The sequence below is a fragment of the Cicer arietinum genome, chromosome 6 (genome assembly GCF_000331145.2).
Source record: "Cicer arietinum cultivar CDC Frontier isolate Library 1 chromosome 6, Cicar.CDCFrontier_v2.0, whole genome shotgun sequence".
In the NCBI taxonomy this organism is placed as follows: domain Eukaryota; kingdom Viridiplantae; phylum Streptophyta; class Magnoliopsida; order Fabales; family Fabaceae; genus Cicer; species Cicer arietinum.
In genome coordinates this window covers 16,143,282-16,164,081 of record NC_021165.2, presented here as the reverse complement: position 1 = coordinate 16,164,081, position 20,800 = coordinate 16,143,282, and the positions used below count along the sequence as shown (strand labels likewise).

Sequence of the window (20,800 nt, the reverse complement as noted above, 5' to 3'; positions counted from 1 at the left end):
AAGTTTACCAAAAGAATGGAGGCCAATGGTAACTGCCATTACAGAAGCAAGAGATTTGACCAACATGAAATTAGAAGATTTGGTTGGAACTCTAAGAGCTGATGAACCATTGTTGTTGGCTGATAAACCAAACAAAAAGAGAAGAATGATTGCTCTAAAAACCAGCCAAATAGAAAGTTCATCGTCCAAGAAGAATGAATATGTCATAACAAAGGAAAACGCAGAGTATCCTCTGTCTGAGGATGAGGATGACCTCGCTCTGATTTCCAAAAAAAATTCAGAGGATGTTAAACAGAAGAGGACAGAATAGAGGATCTCCTCAAAAAGAAAAAATTGACAAAAGCCAAATAACTTGTTATGGATGCAACAAGATGGGAAACTATAAAACTAAGTGTCCTCTCAACAAAAGGAACTCTAGAAAATTTCCATACAAAAACAAATCCATGATGATCACTTGGGATGATAGTGATGAGTCATCCTCGGAGCAAGAAAAGGAAGAAGAGGCCAACCTATGTCTCATGGCAAAATCAGAAATTGAAAAGGTAAATATTTCTCATCTATGTCCTAATTGTGAAAAACTAGAAATTGAATTTGATAGCCTCTTAAATGACTCATACACTTTATCTCAAACATGCATGTTTCAAAAAAACCAACTTGTTGAGATAAAGAAACAAAATGAGGAGCTTCGAAAAAAGAATGATGAATATGTTAAAATCATTCAAGATTTACAGCAATCTCACTTTCAAAAAATTCTTATCAAGAGAATAGTTGAATCTTATCCTCCTGACGAGGATACAGAAAAGAAAATTTTGAAAACTGAGGTTAGGGAACTAAAAAATGATATTTCCAACTTTGTCAAATCTACAGAAACATTTTAAAAGATAATGGGGTCTCAATCTGGAATATTTGAGAAGGCTGGTATTGGTTTTAAAAGTTCTCAAAAACAGAAATTGTATGAAAATTTTTTCTTGCCTAAAAAACAAAAGGATAGGCCAAAATGCACTTTTTGCAAAAAATTTGGGCATACTTCCAAAATTTGTCATGCTAAGAAGAAAGCTAACAATGAAAAAGCAACATGCTCATTCTGTGGTAAACATGGGCACCATGAGTCTATTTGTTATCACAAAAAGAAGGTCCTCACAAGAGGAAACACTAACCAACAAGGACCCAATGCTATATGAGTACCTAAGTCTCTTTTAAACTCTAATACAAGTTCATCTTCTAATCAACAAAAGAAAGCCTTGGTACTTGGACAGTGGTTGCTCAAGGCATATGACAGGGGATAAGCAAATGCTTCATGTCATTGGAGATAAAGGATGGAGGATCGGTCACATTTGGTAATAATGATAAAGCTCAAATAAAAGGAACAAGTATTATTGGTAAGAATAATTCTACAAAAATTGAAAATGTTCAATCACTCTCATACTACTTTGTAATTTCCATGTGAGTGAAGCTTGGAAATATTTGAAAATTGATTGTAAGCTTGATGAAGCTAAAGAATACACACTTTGTAATCATCATCAGCGTGATGTTGATCTGTTTGAAAGTTAGTGAAATCTCACAATGGTGTGAGGACTGGACGTAGCCATCTTTGGGTGAACCAGTATAAAATTGTGTGTGTCTCTCTCATATTCTTCTTTTACTCTTTTGCTTAAGTTAAAACTAAAGGGTTGAAAAAATCCATCCTCAATGAGAGGATAGTTTTACAATCTCTTGAAAATTATTTTTAAACAGCAAAATGTCTATTCAACCCCCCTTCTAGTGATATTTAGTTACATCAAAATTAGTATTTTTTTAAATAACATCGACATAAAACTCTGAAATTTTTCATGATTGGAGCTTATAACTCATATATAATACATATATTTGTCATTAATTAATTAGTTAATTTTTTTCATTATGTTAATATAAACATCATACAAGGGGACAAATATTTTAACTAAGAAAGTTATTAAAGTTAGTGTTTTTATTTCAATTTTGTTGTCATAAAAATGAGACCATATAATACACAGATTATAAAATTTTTACACTATTTTTTTTCATGTTTTTCTACCAATGAACTACTTTAAAAAATAGTTGAAGAGTACAACTCATTCAAGGAAAAAATATTTGTTAATAATTAATCAATCGAATTTGTATTGTTTATATCTTCTAAATATAAATGAGAATAACTAGATTATACTTAATGCAGTTTATTATAAAAATTATACACATGATAAATATTTTTTTTAAAAAAAAATCTACATATAGAGATAAAATAAAAACTTCAGTGGAGAGAGTTTTGTGACAATAATAAATTCAAAACAAAGATATTATCATATTTAAATTTTTCAAAAAGAATTCTCACAATTCATGTCATATCTTTAAAGTTCAAGTAAAAGCTGCGTGAAAAATAATATAATTCATGAAATAATCATATTATATTTTTTTAATATTTTTTTGTTTATTTAGATATTTTGAAAGAATGTCTTTAAATGATTTTTTTTTATTGTAATCATAAATTAAGAATGTCTTTAAAAATACTTTAAGATTATTTAAGTACTAACAATTATAAATAATTGTCATACACAAATTATAAATAATTTAAGTACTAACAATTTTACTTAAGATTATTTGAAACAAAAAATTTAATTGACACAATTATGACATCGAATTAATCGTATATAAAAACATAGTTAATTTAATTAATAAATATTTAATTTAATTATATTAAAAATTATAATTAATAGTTTAATTAAACTAATCATATTTTTTTTTATTATGATTTCAGTTAACAATTTATTAATTTGTAATTAATTATATTTTTTTTACAAATTATTAACAGTTTTATACTGTAGTTGCCTAAATGCATGTTACACTCGCATGCATTATACACTCATATCACATTGTTATTACCACAGGGACAAATAGGGTTAAAGTAATTAAAGATTCAAATCATTTTTAAAACATATTAATGTAAATAGATTGAATTCAGATTTATAAAAACATTTTTTAAATTTTTTTGGTTGGCTTATATAAAGCGGCATATTTTGTACAAAATATCGGGGGAGTCGGAGAGCGACGAATATTAATTAAAATATTATAATTGAAGTTCTTAGAAGTCATGTAATTTTGTTTTTTTAGAGTTTCACACAATTCATATATAGACAAATTGAAAAAGTTAGAATTTCAATTCTCACAAGTTTTTCAATTTTTCCAAGTCACACAATTTTTACAAGTCACATAATTCACACAAGTTTTTAGAAATTCACACAATTCAATCAAACAAAAATATTAATTTTACGATTATTTTACGATTTTTATCTTTGTTGAAAACTTTCTTCTTGAACAAATGTATCAATTTTTTATGTTTAAACATGATGTCACTCCTAAAAAAATACACATATTAATTAAAACAATTCACAATTAAAAAATAGTATAACACTATATCATATAATAAGTTGCTAATAGTTCGTAATTGAGTTGCTAAATATAGTGTTATAATTTGTTCGAGATTAATTAATTTACTTTTCGATATTAAGTAATTTATCTATATATAAAACGTGTATTAATTTATTATATTTTATTAGTATAAATTTTAAGAGAGGAAAAATAAATTGAGAAAAGATACGAGAGAATATTGAAGATAAATGTGGTCATTTTCTTTTATATATATATATTATTATTTATTAGTATTATTATTTTTAATTATTATTTATTAAATATAAACTCATTTTATTTATTATTTTTAAAATAGATTTTTAAATAAATTTTTAAACCAAAAATTTTAAAATTTATTAATCGTATATAACTATTTTAAAATTTATTATAAAAAGTAGTCAAACAAATGTGTAAATGCTCGCTGATTTCAAACATACACGTACTCCGGTAGTTTCAGTGTCAACAAACGCATCCTCACAACATTTAAAAAACGTGTTTTTTTTTACGAATAAGAAAAAAAAAAGGAAGAGTTATTAATTATAAATTCATTTTATTTATTTATTTTTAAAGAAGAGTTATTGATTATAAACTCATTTTATTTATTTATTTTAAAGAGAGTTATTAATTATAAACTTATTTTATTTATTTATTTATAAAATAAATTTTTAAATCAAATATTTTAAAATTTATTAACGTTGTTTTAAACAAATGTGTAAATGCTCCTATCTTTTAAACACGTACTCCCGTAGTTTTCTGAACAAACACTGTCCTTACCAGATTGAAAAGTTTGAACAATGTTCTTACAAAATTTGAACAAACACTGTTCTTACAAAATTGAAAACGTGTTAATTCTTATATTTTAATTTATTTTTTAATTCGACTAAATTTTACAAATTATAGATTCATTAAATATGATATAAAAATTAAAGAGAAATTGAATTTAATTTCAAGATGAATCACTAAATAATAAGTTCTTAAAAACTTGTTATAAAAATAATTGAACTTAAAATAACTCATAACATTCACATATGATTATCTATTTGACAATTCATTCAACAATATTAATGCATAATATTTTTTTATAAATTTTAAATTATTAAGTTAATGATCTAATTAATAATTTATATTAAAAAGAATAAATTAATAATAATTTAAATTATAAATTGAAACAAAACAAATTATTTGAGAAATAATTCAAATATAATATTTGTCTATTTTATCTAGTTGGTTTATTTTTTATCCAGTATAGATTAATCGAGCGAGTAGCTATTCCATGAGGTTAAGCTAATTCATGACATACACTTTTTTATTTTTATCCTCGAATATCTATTCCATGAGCGTAATCTGATATAATGGTTACACATCATATCAACACATGCCTGAAGTTTCTCCCACGTATATATGCTCCCACGTATATATGGAGTGCAATTCGATGATATACAACAAGAATATAGCAATGAAATAAAGTCAATACAATACATCGATACACGTTTTATAAGTACTAACCTCCACACGGTGCTAGTGCATTTGTCTGTTCATATTTTTATTATAATGAATTGTTTTTCGTAATTTTATTGTCTTTTTTATAAAAAATTATTTTAATTTTTGCTGTCAAAAAATTATAATATGATAGGATAGTTTAAAAAAAAAACTTGTAAGAATACAAATATAGTAAAATAGGCTATGTTAGAAAAGCATATCCATTTTATTAATAGCATAGATAGTATCCATGCATGACGGATGAATGCATAAAATGTTGGGACCATAGCAAATTATTAGGAACTTGTAATTTTTATTTATTTATTTAGTATTTTTATTTTTTATTTTTTTTATAGAAATTGAATGCAAAAATCATTAATCACAACTAATAAAAATAATACTAAAATTACTAAATAACATACTAACAATTGATGAACCAACGTCCACCATAGAGACATATAATTACCTACAAAATTAAGCGGTATGAGTACGGATACGAGTACTATAATACCTATAGTACCCACTCTGTTACACACCCGCACTTATACAAATATAAACTTAAATGACTTAAACGCTAAATGAGTTAAACTCGAAGGACTATAGACGCAATTTTGTCATAGAAAAATTACCAACCACAACCGATATCAATAAAAATAACAATAAAGGAGAACAAAATATAAATCTAACACATAAAATTTTAACATTGAAAACTCATAAAATTCTCTAAAGAATAAAAGTAAAAAATTATAGATAAATTAAATAAAAAAATAACTCAACTATATAAAATAACAAAATATATAACAAGTACAACCAAAAATAATATCAAAGAACAAAATTACAAAATCATCACCTAATAATAGAACCGAATAATATCATAACACCTTCACAAAAAATTAATATTACAAACTGAATTAAAAAAAAAAAAACTAAACTAATAATAAAAATTATTAACAATTGCTGAATCAACGTGTTGTGCCAGCACGCTTATGTGACTGCTGTGTTTCTGTATGAAGCTGCCACCACACTTTTCCAATAATAAAAAAAAATATTTGATCAACGTCCAAACAATTCATCAATACTATGAGGGAGAAAGACATGGAGGAAATAATGTAATATGTGATATAATAAAATGAGATATATAAAAAAAAAAGTCAAATAAATATATAAAAATCAGAGGTATACACCTATAAAAGTTGAAAGAAAAAAGAACACATTATTTATTTGCAACTATTGGAAGTTTGGGATTAAAAAATGTTTTTATCACCTCCATCGTGTGCCAAAGCTCATTTGAATACCTTTTTATCTTATATTTTATTTTGTATGACTTAAACTTGTGGAGGGGTCCCTCCACTCAACATCTATATATAGTATACTAAACTCATCAAAGTGAAAACATAACCAAGAAACTCAACTCAATAATAATAATTGATATGGGTTCCGAGAATGTATACAAATCAAATGAGCTCTTTGAAGCTCAAACTCATTTGTACAATCACATTCTTAGCTTCCTCAAACCCATGTCCATTAAATGGGCTGTTGAACTTGGAATACCAGATATCATACACAATCATGGCCAACCCATTACTCTTCCTCAACTTCTCTCTGTTCTTCAAATTCATGAAGACAAATCTTCTCTTGTCAAGAGCCTCATGCGTTTATTGGCACACAATAACTTTTTCAGAATTGTGAAAACAGAAGGAAAAGAAGCATACGCTCTTTCCCCACCTTCAGAGCTTCTTGTCAAAGACACTGACCATTGTTTATCTTCAATGGTTAATTTGTTAACTAACCCAAATGTAGTTAATTTGTATAATCATTTGGGTAAATGGACTTTTGGGGAAAAGTCATCAATCTTTGAGAATACATCAGACACAGGAGATTATTGGGGTTTTGTTCATCAAAATCCAAAAAGTTTGAAGTCATTCAATGAGGCTATGGAAAGTGATTCTCATGTGGTGAGGTTGGCTTTGAAAGATTGCAAGTCTATTTTTGAAAGTTTGGATTGTTTGGTTGATGTTGGAGGTGGAACTGGAAATACAGCTAAAATTATATGTGAGACATTTCCTATGTTAAAATGCACTGTCTTGGACCTTCCACAAGTTATAGCAGGCTTACCAACAAATAATAAAAATTTGAGTTTTGTTGGTGGAGACATGTTTGAATCTATCCCTGAGGCTGATGCAGTTTTATTAAAGGTATGGAAAATTAACTGCAATGATTTAGATACACTCACACGAGACATAGTCAATCATCTAAAACATGTATTTACTTCAATTGAGTAGACGATTGATTCAAATCACATTAAAAATTGTGGTTAATTCAACTACATGATTTATCATAGTTTTCAAAGTTATTTAAATTAACTATTTATTCAACTGAAATAACTATATTTTTACATTCTATTAATGAAATGTTGCTAGTGTTAAAAAAAGTAGGGTGTCCATGAAACAATTTTTCCAAAATTAATTACTTACTTTCTCTCAACTATGAACAATATTATTGTTGTGACATTATTCATTAGCATAAGTTCACCATATAATATTTGAATAATAAAAAAGGCTGAGTCTTTCAAATTCTTATTTTGTTTTTCACTCTTAAAGTGGATTTTACACGACTGGAATGATGATGACTGTGTCAAGATACTCCAAAATTGTAAAAAAGCTGTTTCAAGAAAAGGCAAAGGAGGAAAAGTGGTCATAATAGATATTGTGATAAATGAAAAGCAAGATAAGCATGAAATGACAGAAGTGAAGCTCTTCTTTGATATAGTTATGATGGCTAGTTTTAATGGAAAAGAAAGAGATGGGAAAAACTGGAATGAAATCATCATGAAAGCAGGGTTCACACGCTACAAAATATTTCCCATATTTGGTTTTAGGTCACTTATTGAGGTTTATGTTTAGTTAAACACTTGTACTTTGAGAAATAATTTTATGTGTATGTTGAACCAAAATAGTGATAAGTGAAATCACTCAAAACAACCGAGTGATATAAGGATGGAAGTTAGGTTACTTAAGTTTGTTTTTGTTTGGTCTTGTTAGAGCTGTCTTTTTAAATAAAAAGTGCATGCCATCCAATAAAGAAGTCATATAACAATAAATTTTATTTCCAGCAAGTCTTCAATTTTGAATTTATCTCATTTGGATCTTTAAGAAAGTGTCCATTCAATTTTAAATATAAGAGGAAGTCGAATTGCTAAAAATTAATATATTTAATTCAACATTACTTATTAATTTTAAGGATAAAATTGATAACTAGTATTTTAAATGATATTCTATTTGAATTTATTTATAAGAAAATAAATAATTTATTACTTTTAAATATAAGTAAAATTTATCAAATTTTACTCTATCTAATATTATTATTTCAAAATACTCTTTATTGATTCTCTTATTTTGCTATATTAGTCCACCTCATAATACAAAATTAATGTGATAATTATTTTAATAAAGGAGATATAAATAATTTTAAGTTATTTTTAAATCAAGACTATTAAACACACATCTTAATAATGTGTGAAAAGTACATAAATATGAATTTATTTGGTATTTGTATCGTACTTGTAAGTATTTTATTTTATTTTTTAATTTTTTTATTATAAATAAAGCTGACTATTTTTTATATATTAATTTAATGTTATTTATGTATTTGAATTTATTTATTAATATAATCAACACAATTTATAATTTTTTAAAGGTGAGGATTAAAAACAAAGTCCTTCTATTCCATCTCTTGTAATTGTAAATTAAATGTGGAATGACTAAAAAAAAAAGAACGAAGAATTAAAATATTTTTTTTATTATCACACCTGTATATTATTTATTTATCATGAATAAGATGAAGAGACTCTATATATATATAAAAAGATTGTTTTTCTTATTAAAAAGAGTTAAATTTAATGAGGTGATATATTATAATATAATTCATCAATAATATAAGAATTTAATTATTACTAATTAAATTGATTGTTGGACACTTTTTGCACCGATGATATATATGAAAATAATCATAGTGTATAAACCGCATCTAAGAGAAACACAGCATCCAAATTCGACTATCACAATTCACAGCCTCGACAAATCCAAATCAAGAAGATCTATCCGTCCTCGGCGGCGACGTCCTCTACCACCCTCGTAGATTCCCCCTCCAGCCGTGCATAATGATAACAACACGCGTCCTGGATCGCAATGGAATCCAACAAATGTGAAGGTTCGCTTTCAATGGTTTCACATTTTCTGTGTATTCATTCCTATTTCCCACAATGTATTAGAACCCTCTTTTATCACCATTTTGCATTTCTATCAAACACTTACCGTGCATACATCTGAAATTTTGAAACCAACTATAACATTCGCCAAAATGTGCTTAACCCACACAATACAATAATGAACCGTGAAGCCTCAATATATTATTAATTTACAAATTCTTAAACATCATCATCACGCATACCATGTTAATTACCCTGTCAGTTTGAACAATCTTTACAAGGTAGTCATTAGTAAGAATTTAATACCAATTTAATCCTAAACTATTGGTAACCAAGTTGTTTGCTAGTGCTATTCAAACATAGTGCACTCCTCAGTGGATCAACACAACTTGCATAGATTTTTTTCCATAAAGGGATCTAATCTAGCAATCATGTTTTTTCCATAAAAGAATCTCATCTAGCAATCATCTCAACCAATTTGCTTCTTCACTGGCAATAGTTAGGGCTATTATTTTAGAATTCATAGTGGACCGAGCCAATATTTCTTCGATTTCCAAGATATAGCACCATCGACTATACTAAAAATATAGCTACTGATTGTTTTGGACGACAAAAAATCTTTGATATTGTAATCCAAGACACATGATCCTTTTAAGGTATTCTATGACTCTTTCGATAGCGTGTCAATACTCCATATTAGGTATACTAGTAAACCTGCACAATAGTCCCACAACGTAGGCAATGTCAGGTATAATAGAGTTACTGGCATACCTGAGACTGCCAATGATGCTCGCATATTCAGTTTGTTTAACACATTCATCTGTGTTTTTGAAAAATTTCATACTCGAATCATATGGTGTGCAAGCAGGTTTACAATCAAAATATTTGTATTTCTTTAGGATCTTTTCAACAAAGTGAGATTGATCCAAAGAAATTTCCTTTTCTGACCTAGTAATGTTGATTCCAAAGATTACACTCATTTCTCCGAGGTATTTCATATCAAAGTTGTTACACAACAATGATTTCATAATATTTACAACATGAATGTTTGAACCAGATATGAGTTGGTCTTCTACATAGAGACATATGATAATGCAAATGCGATTTTCAAATTTGTAATAAATATATTTGTCACTTTCATTCACTTTAAACTCATTAAATATAATCAAGTTATTAAAATTTTCATATCATTGTTTAGGAGCTTGTTTAAGACCATACATAGATTTATCTAACAGACCTTGTTTTCTTGTCCATGAATCACAAAACCTTTAGGTTGTTCGATATAGATTTCTTTTTCCAATTCACATTTAAAAAATTGTTTTGATATCCATTTGGTGTATCAATAAGTTATGAATAACAACTAGTGAAATGGGTACTCTAATGGATGTAATTCTAGTAACCGGTGAAAAAGTGTTGAACAAATCAATATTTTCTCTTTGTCTAAAATTTTTTGCTACAAGAAGAGCCTTGTATTTATCAAAAGTTCCATTGGATTTTAGTTTCTTTTTCAAAATCCATTTAAAACCTATCGGTTAGCAATCAGGAGGCAAGCCTACGAAATGTCAGGTCCTGTTAGACTCTAGAGAAACCATCTCATCGTTTATGAGGATTTGCAAGATCCTCTTCTAAGGTATATGTTGTATAATCGGGTCCTTAATCTTTATCAATTTTGGCTTTCTTACTTATTCGTGGTTATGTTTTGCCTTATTTGTTGCTTTCAGTGCTCCTCATCACATAAACGTGACTTGGTTCGCTGCCCCCACTTTCTCGATTTGAAAGATAATATTTTTTCATAGAAGTTAACATCATTTGACTCTATGATCCCAAGTTCGAAAATAACACAAGTTCAATTTTTTTTTTTAATCTCATAAAGATATGTTTTGTTTTTAGATTTAGGAATTCGATTCAAAACATAAGAGCATCTCCAACGGTGACCTCAACATGGGTTCATTAAGTAGGGTCTACTGTGCCACGTCATGTTAAAGGAACTCATTTATTTTTTACTCAAACTGTAAACTCAACATGGGTTCATTAAATAAGGTCCACTAACCGTCATAAATTTATTATTATTAATAAATTAATAAAAAAAAAGGTAACGATTATAATTTTATTTTTATTAAATGATCAAAGTACCGTTCTTTACTTAGAGCACCACGATGACAGGTTGACACAACTCCAACAGTGAACTCGCAAAAACCGAATTTTACGTAACTACACGCTGACGGACGAACTCATTTAACTACCGTTGGAGATGCTCTAACAAACTAATTCAGAAAGTTTCCTATTCTTTTTTTCAGCTTTTCCATTAATTTCAAGCGAATATGATGCAATAGTTTCATGTATAATTACTTGCAATTTATAAAAATCATACTCGTTCCTCTATCTCTATGAATCCTCTTAATCTTTCTACTAAATTAATTTTCGACTTCAATTACAAAGATCTAAATGATGAAGTTGCCCATGTAAGATCTATCTTGTATGAAGTGAATGGTTTGTTAGATGAGGAATCTGTTGAAGTTTTCTTAATAGAGCTATGTATATCTTGTTCTGAATAGGTAGGTATACTTGATCATCTCCTTTCTGGATGTAGAAAGTAACATCTAAGATGAATAGTTTATTTACCATATCATATACTGAAACCTTCAATATAACTTTAGGTGATACTATTTTGTTGAGAAAGGAAAAAAATACTTAGGGTTAAGGCATTGATAGTTAATATTCTGAAGGTGTTCTGGAAAACATTTAATATAGATAAACATTCTATAAAAATGTAGTTAACAAAATGTTTTACTAGTTACTTGCGTTGTATTCATGAAAGAGATCTTTTAAGAATTTAGTCTAGTGCATTACGTGCTTAATGAAGACCTTTGCATTTAGTTATCAAAAGATTGACAAAAAGATTAATAGAAGGTGAGTTATGCAGTCATAGAATATCTTTTGATATTAGGTAAAAAATTCTTAGATAAGTTTCAATTTTTATGCGGCTTATCTTATCATGATACTATTATAATATTATTAAATGAAGTTGAAGGTATACACAAAAGTTCATTCTCTTTTTCATTAGCAAGTACACTAGCAACTTAGTTGTCAACACAAATTTGTTAATCTTAATTTAGAGTTACCACAAATTAGGATAGATAAGAAAATAGTGCAATAATATTAATATTAATGGATATGCCAATAAAATTTATAAATTTTGTATGCAGTTACAACACTTGTTTTGTGATTAAAACAACAGGAAAGGAAGAAAATTACATATACTATTATACTACCAAAGAGAGACTAGTTGACATAATATGTATAATATATGTATGTCTTTGAACCCATGTGGCAAAGATTCACCACTGCAACATTCTGTGTTGTTCAGTATGTTTTAGAAGGAAAGAAGTTTAGCAGCGACACCGGGTCTTTCAAGTGGAACGCACATGAGATTATGTGCCCTTGGAACAGTGAGACCTGGTCTTTCTTCCATGCTAACCTTAGCATCATCCCCTTTCAGTATTTGTCCATGTGGCCCGAGTACCTGGAGATCAAAGCACTGGATAACAGATGCAAGAAGTGTGGCCATTCCAGCAGTAGCCAAATTGACTCCAGGGCACATTCTCCTTCCAGACCCAAATGGTAGAAGTTGGAAATGCTGACCCCTAAGATCAATTGAACCTGCATTTTCTAAGAACCTCTCAGGACGAAATTCCAATGGCCTTTCCCAATATTTCTGATCTCTTCCTACTGCCCAAACATTAAAAAGTATCAATGCTCCCTCTGGGATCACATACCCATTGATCTCACATTCTTGCGTACATTTTCTCTTGACCACAGGTAGTGGTGGGTGCATGCGGAATGTCTCTTTCACAATGGCTCTAATGTAAGGAAGATTTTGAATATCTGATTCATCAATGAGTCTATCTTTTCCAACAACAGAGTCAACCTCCTCTCGAGCTTTCTTCATCACCCTTGGGTTGTTGATCAGCTCTGATAAACACCAATCTGTCGCCACAGCAGTCGAGTCTGTCCCTGCAGAGAAGAAGTCCTGCATACGAAATAATTTAGTTTGGTATAGTTTCTACTTGCTATAGTATAATTGACTCAACCAATCTAATCTCATTTAAAATCTAAAATATGAAACAAAGCAATTAGAATTGAAGAAAAGAAACTTACCACAACAAGACCCTTGATTTGTTCCTTGGTTATTTTGATTTCCATGGTCTCATCCTCAGCATATTGAAGCAAAGTATCCAGAAAAACTACACTCTCCTCCCCCTCTTCAAGTTCTCCATTTCTCTCCTTTCTTTTTTTCCTAATCTCTTGTCGTTTTTTGATGACCTTTTCAATGATAGGATCATACTTATTAAAAATTTCATCAATTCTCTTTTCATATTTCCCAACTTTAAGCTTCTTCAAAGGCCAAATAAAGTCAGTAAGACTATACTCTCCAAAAATCTTAAGAACATCACGAGCAATATCTCTAATTTCTTCAGCCTCACCCAACATCATCCTAGAAATAGTGCTATTTGTCCATTTCAAAAGTTCCTCTGTCACATTAAGTGGCTCTTGAGTTTTAGCACTATGAGCCATAACATTAATAACTTCATGAATTTCTTGGCTCCTCAAGGGTCTCAACTTGTTGATGGTGGTAGCATTAAGAAGATCATTCATGATAAGTTTCCTAATAAACTTCCAGTAAGGTCCAAAGGGAACCATAGCAACAGAGTTATCATAAGTGAGTCGTCTAATGGCAGAGGTTTGGAACCTTGTGTTGAAGGAAACAACTTCATGTGTTTGAAGGAAGAGTTTGAATAGTTCAGGGGTGGAGGCAACAACAGTAGGCATGGAACCAAAGTAGAGAGAATACAAAGGCCCGTAACGTTCTCCCAGACGAATGAGAGAGTAGTGAAGAAGAGGGTTATCCAGAAGGTAAAGGTGACCAACAAAAGGAAGACGAGGTTTGGGACTTGGTGGATTGGGAAGGTGTCGAAGAGCTTTTGATTTAGCTGTTGGTGTTGGTCGCAAGTGTAAAAACAGAGCAATAAGCAATAAAGTGATTGCAAGTTCCACCAACATGGTATTGCTTATTTGATAGTGTAATTAACTTGTTGAGTCAACTAATAAGTAGAAACAACAGTTGTTACTATGATGAGTTTAAGTCAAATAGGATTTATGTTTTGGCTGAGAGAAAAGCTTTGCTATTATTCCCTTTTATAAGCCCCATCTTTGGACTAGATTTTCTATATGGCCGCTCATGTACAGTTTACAAGTCAACTGTGAAAGGATTAAATTGTCACTGTTTTTTATTAAGGGTTAAAATATACTTTAATTTTTCTCATCAATCAAAATAGCTGTCACAATTTTTTCAATATAATAAGAATTAGCAAAATATTTATGCATTTGACCAAATCACGTGTCATTGATTATTATAATAAAAGAAAAATTACATTATTTAAAAATTTATATATTTTTTTTAAATAAGTCGCCCATTATTGATACCGTTTCTAATATTATGAATAAATAGTAAATTATAAAAACATTAAAATTAAAGAAATAATTGAAATGACATTTATTTTTAAATGATGTGCAAGTATCACCTACCACTACTACTACTTTTCTAGTCCATCAGAGAGGGCGCTGCATTTATTCTAAAATATTTTTCCAGTCAAATACATGCGAACCTTTGAGACACACAAGACAATTTGGCTGCGGTAGGAAGGAACATTGCATCCAAACATATGTTCTATTTAACTTTTGGGTGTTTCTTCTTATACTTATATTTTCAAATATATAAAAATAAACATTTAAATTGATCAGATAAATATAAAATACATTTATGTAATAATCAATTTGGGTTAAATTTAGAAATTTTAAAAAAATTTAAAAGTGAAAAAATAAGTTTTCTTAACTTTTTTGGACATGATTCTGGTATCTTAGCGAAACTTGAACAAAATCTTTGGAGTACTAAATTTTTAAAATTTTAATTGATAAATTAAATATAATATTTTATTGTATATTAAAATTTTAGTTTTAGTTCATTATTTTTCTCATAATTTTCTAATCAAATTAATGAAAAACATGTTGATTTAGTTCGATTTAATCAGATTAACATTTTTAAAATTTAAGACTTTTATTTTATATAATCCAATTGTTTATACTATTAAAATAATTGCATAAAGTTATTGTAATACTAATATTATAAAATTATCTTAAAGTAGCAAGTTTGAAAAATATAGGATATGATATATTGAAAATTAATATTATGAAAGACCATTCATCGATTAAATTTGAAACATATGAAATAGTAATAAAACATATTAAACTGATAAAAAAAAGTATTAAAATTTATATGTGCGGTTTGATTCAGTTTGGTTTAAATTTGTAAAAGGAATCTGAAAATTGATCCGATTTGAGCAATTTTCACAAAAGGCGATCTAAACACATCTAATAATATTCGATATTATGCGGTTTTTGATTTTTTTATTTTATTTTATCAATTATGATGTGAACACCCCTAATTATTTAGCCAAACCTAAAATGTGATCCTACAATTTTTTATTTTTGTTATGAGAATTTTAGGGTGAAAGAATGAGCTCCAGTCTATAGTAGACACGATCATCTAAATGTTTTTAGAGACTCTATTCGAATCTAAAAATTGAGCTCGTAAATTCACAAAATAATAACATCTGATGGTGGGTGATAGCGTTTGATAGACTGCAGTCGATGTCAGAGACTCAGTGGTGGGAAACTGACTATTTATTCTAAACATAAGGTGCAAATATGAAATTTTACAATGTTCAATGTATAAAATTAAGAATATAAATGTAATTTTTCAAATGTTAAGGTATATTATAAAAATAAAAATTGAGGTCCCCTTAATTTGGATCCCTATGCCAATATTTTTGTTGCACAGATTGTTTGACGATCCTAATAATAGGGAATACTTTCGAGTTCAAAGAACTTACAAATGAATTTACATATAGTTTTCCCAAAGGCACTAGCCAAATTCAAACCTCAAGCATTTGAATCTCATATTGGTCTTTCTACCGATAGAACAAATTATCTAAGTTTATTGCTATAAGCTTTAACTCATTAGAACGTTCCTTCACAACATAAAAAATTAAGCTAAATTATACTTTTGCTCTCTTGAATTTTTTTATTTTTTTATTTTAGTCTCAGAAAGTTACAAATGTCAAACAATATAGCCCCTCAAGTATTTTTCCTTACATTTTAGTTTCATATGTTATAAACATTAAAGATTTTAACTTCTTAAGTTTCAAAAAATAAACACTTTAGTCCAATAAGTTACAATATTAAACACTATTAAAAAGGACCAAAATATGTAATTTAAAAGATCAAAATATTTAATTTATTATTTAAGAGATTAAAATAAAATAAAATATCTGATTATTTGTAATTTAATAGATTGAAATGAAACAAACAAAATTTAAAAAATCAAAGTGAAATTCATGAATAACTTATGATTTAGCTAAAAACTATTACAACTTCTAGTTTTTTCAGCCAAATTTGGAGCTCTTATTGTAAAACATAACGGTAAACCTAAAAATCAAATTTTGTTAGGAATTTATATCAACATAAATATAACATGAAAATTAAGATGAAAGTTGAAAGTTTGGAGGTATTGAGTTATGCCAATAATATTTGTGGTGTATCAATTCTATATTGAAATCTAACCTCTCAAAATTATTATAAGAAAGAAAGAAACCTTAGAGATTACTATTAGAGTAAAGATCGTTGAATTTGCCCGTATGAGTGTTGAGGCTACAGAGGATGTCCTTTTAGTGGAATGCATCCACATTTCCTTGTTGATTAAATTATTTTGCTTTCTTGGTGAAGGTGAATGGGTCGTTACAAAAATATAAATAACAAAAATTCAACAAAGAGGCACAAAATTATAGATTTTGTAAACGGTTACAGCAACACTTCTTTCGTGACATAAACAAAAAAACAAAAATATAAAAATTACAATCATAGTATCAAGAGAGACAAATTGAGATGATATACATAAATACGTCTTTAAGCCCATGTACCATCACTAGCACACATTGTGGACTCTCTCAATGATACCTTATTGAAAATGATTATTTAGTTTATAAACGGACATGGACGAATTAAGTGTTTGAATGTATGTTTTAGGAGGAAAGGAGTTTAGCAGCAGCACCAGGTCTTGCAAGTGGAACACAAACGAGATTATGTGCTCTTGGAACAGTGAGACCAGGTCTTTCATCCATGCTAACCTTAGCATCAGCACCTTTCAATATTTGTCCATTTGGTCCTGCTACCTGTAATTCAAAGCACTGAAGTACAGATGAAAGGAGTGTAGCCATTCCAGCAGTAGCCAAATTGACTCCAGGACACATTCTCCTTCCAGACCCAAATGGTAGAAGTTGAAAATGTTGACCCCTAAGATCAATTGAACCTGCATCACCTTCACCTGCATTTTCCAAGAACCTCTCTGGACGGAATTCCAATGGTCTATCCCAGTATTTTGGATCTCTTCCAACTGCCCAAACATTGAAAAGTACAAGTGCTCCTTCTGGGATTACATACCCATTAATCTCACACTCTTCTGTACATTTTCTTTTCACAACAGGTAGTGGTGGGTGCATGCGGAATGTCTCTTTCACGACGGCTCTAATGTATGGAAGATTTTGAATATCTGATTCGTCGACTAGTCTATCTTTTCCAACAACAGAGTCAACCTCCTCTCGAGCTTTCTTCATCACTCTTGGGTTGTTGATCAGCTCTGATAAACACCAATCTGTTGCCACAGCGGTTGAATCTGTTCCTGCAGAGAAGAAATCCTGCATACCAAATCATTTAGTTTAGTATAATTGACTCAACCAATCTAATCTCATTTAAAATCTAAAAGATGAAACGAAGCAATTAGAATTGAAGAAAAGAAAGTTACCACAACAAGACCCTTGATTTGTTCCTTGGTAATTTTGATCTCCATGGTCTCATCCTCAGCAAAATCAAGCAAAGTATCAAGAAAAACAACACTCTGCTCACCCTCTTCAAGTTCACCATTTCTCTCCTTTCTTCTTCTCCTAACATCTTGTCTTTTCTTGATGACCTTTTCAATGACAGGGTCAAACCTGTTAAAAATTTCCTCAATCTTCTTCTCATATTTCCCAACCTTAAGCTTTTTCAAAGGCCAAATGAAGTCAGTAAGACTATACTCCCCAAAAATCTTAAGAACATCACGAGCAATATCTCTAATTTCTTCAGCCTCACCCAACATCATCCTAGAAATAGTGCTATTTGTCCATTTCAAAAGTTCCTCTGTCACATTAAGTGGCTCTTGAGTTTGAGCACTTTTAGCCATAACATTAAGAACCTTACGAATTTCTTGGCTCCTCAAAGGTCTCAACTTGTTGACAGTGGTAGCATTAAGAAGATCATTCATGATAAGCTTCCTAATAAATTTCCAGTAAGGTGCAAAAGGAACCATAGCAACAGAGTTGTCATAAGTCAAACGTCTTATGGCAGAGGTTTGAAACCTTGTGTTGAAGGAAACAGCTTCATGTGTTTGAAGAAAGAGTTTAAACAAGTCAGGGGTGGAGGCAACAATAGTAGGCATGGAACCAAAATAAAGAGAGTATAAAGGGCCATAACGTTCTCCTAAACGAATGAGAGATTGGTGAAGAAGAGGGTGATCTAAAAGGTGAAGATGACCAACAAAAGGAAGACGAGGTTTGGGACTTGGTGGATTGGGAAGGTGTCGAAGAGCTTTTGATTTAGCTGTTGGTGTTGGTCGGAAGTGTATGAATAGAGCAATTAGCACTAAAGTAACTGCAATTTCCACCAACATGGTGTATAGTTTTCTGCTAAAATTAGAAACAAAGTTTAGGAACAACTCAACAACAGTTGTGTTCTGTTGCTGAGATGAAGAGAATGGGAGAAATGGGTGTGTTGCCTGGAATCTACCTTTGCAACACTTCCCTTTTTATAAGCTCATAACCGCCTAATTCTCTAATATTTTACTCTTCTTCCTGTTTACAAATTTACTATCTTACGTGCCCTATATAAAATATATTCAAACTCTTTATATTTAAAGTTGGCGATACTTTTTTAAGTTAATGGTTTATTAAAAAAGAAAATTGTTAACGTAAACATAGCATAACAAAAAAAATGTACAAATTATTTTTCAAATTTAAAGATTTTTTGTCCTTTCAATAAAATTATATGCTTTAACTTTTTTTCTTAAAAAGTTATAATACCAGAATGAGTATGATATCTATATATTTTCATCGAGTGTTGTACGCGAAATTTAAAATAATAATTATTAATATTTTAATTGTTTTCCCTCAAATTAATATGATTTTTATTTAGTAACATGAATAATTTAACTGATTCAAAATATAAGTTAAAGAAATGAAGATTTAAATTTAAAAAAGAAAATCATTAATATAATATTTAATTATTAATTTTGACGATTTTAAAAAAATTATAATTTTAAATTTGAAAGAGCGTAACTATTTTCTACTGAAACATTTTTTATGATACATGTGACATGTTTTTCTTTTCAAAATATCAAGATGTAAGAACTAAGAACGATAGAACAAAATAAAAGAGTTGTTTTTGTTTTTGAAAAGAAAAAGAGGTAGTAGGTTTTTTGAGTCATTCACCTACTACCGTTTTTTGAGCAAATAATAATAAAATAGAATAAGTAATGTGACATGAGAGGGCAACTTGGCTTCAGACCACTGTAGCTGGAGTTAGTAAAGTAAGACGCCCGGTTTTAGGCATTTTGTCAATAAAAATATTTAAATCCCACTCCCATTACGTGGACGCCATGACAAAAATGCAGTATTGAATTTTACAGAAAAAACAAAAATGCAAATAAAGTAAGAATATACACACTTTTTTATATAAAAAATATTAATATACACACTTTGACTTGAATTTAATGAGTTTTGTATTTAATTAATTAATTTATTGGATTGATTCAAAAATTATGGGTAATTAGTTGTGTGCTGTGACGGATCTTCTCAAGTAAAAGTCCCACATGTCTTATATTTTTTTATAAACGATAAATTATTAAAATAATAATGATAATTTATTAAATTATTCATAAAAGTTTTGAGAAACTGACATTTCATCACTCTTGACCGTCTCTCTTCCTCTCTTATCTCATTTCTAAGTTTATAATTTCTTTACTTTATTTGAATATAACAAAGAATAACTTATGATAATTAAAATTCAAAATTCTATTTTTTTCATAAAATTCAATTATTCCTTATAGTTAGTCGTCAACGTCGCTTTTTTGTTTTTATCTTCATACTATATTAATAATTCATAAATTTAGTGTTAATTAATATTTTACGTTATATTTTTATTACTAAATTTTGAAGATGAAAAAAAATTTGTCAATGAACTAACATTTTCAACTGTAAAATTGAAATATATTATATTAAAAAAACATTATACATTTTATAATAAATAAAATTATTAAATTTGAATGTTAAGTAAAATAATTAAATAACAACAATATTGAATACCACTATCAATAATTGAACATTCACGTTAGATAAATTAAATAATATTTCAATTAAAGAGTCTCCACATAAAATTAAACACTCTATATATTTTAAAATTAACGGGTGTGAGTCACATACCGACCTATAATTTTTATTAGTAAAAGCAATATATATATATATATATATATATATATATATATATATA

The 20,800-nt window shown here is 28.8% G+C and overlaps 3 protein-coding genes across 3 annotated transcripts; 1 reads left to right on the top strand and 2 right to left on the bottom strand.

Annotated features, from left to right (window-relative positions):
- Positions 1 to 6,298: 6,298 nt before the first annotated feature.
- Positions 6,299 to 8,022, top strand: LOC101499605 (isoflavone-7-O-methyltransferase 9-like). The gene is made up of 2 exons (XM_004505335.4): positions 6,299 to 7,094; positions 7,500 to 8,022. Exons 1-2 carry the CDS (start codon positions 6,330 to 6,332, stop codon positions 7,800 to 7,802), a joined length of 1,068 nt encoding a protein of 355 aa, XP_004505392.1. The 5' UTR covers positions 6,299 to 6,329; the 3' UTR covers positions 7,803 to 8,022.
- A 4,220-nt stretch (positions 8,023 to 12,242) lies between these two features.
- Positions 12,243 to 14,288, bottom strand: LOC101495803 (2-hydroxyisoflavanone synthase-like). The gene is made up of 2 exons (XM_004505052.4): positions 13,265 to 14,288; positions 12,243 to 13,136 (listed from the first exon to the last, which is right to left on the bottom strand). Exons 1-2 carry the CDS (start codon positions 14,165 to 14,167, stop codon positions 12,480 to 12,482), a joined length of 1,560 nt encoding a protein of 519 aa, XP_004505109.1. The 5' UTR covers positions 14,168 to 14,288; the 3' UTR covers positions 12,243 to 12,479.
- Positions 14,289 to 16,975: 2,687 nt separating this feature from the next.
- CYP93C3 (isoflavone synthase) lies at positions 16,976 to 19,033 on the bottom strand. Its single transcript, NM_001309700.2, has 2 exons — positions 18,024 to 19,033; positions 16,976 to 17,916 (listed from the first exon to the last, which is right to left on the bottom strand). Exons 1-2 carry the CDS (start codon positions 18,924 to 18,926, stop codon positions 17,245 to 17,247), a joined length of 1,575 nt encoding a protein of 524 aa, NP_001296629.2. The 5' UTR covers positions 18,927 to 19,033; the 3' UTR covers positions 16,976 to 17,244.
- Positions 19,034 to 20,800: the final 1,767 nt, after the last annotated feature.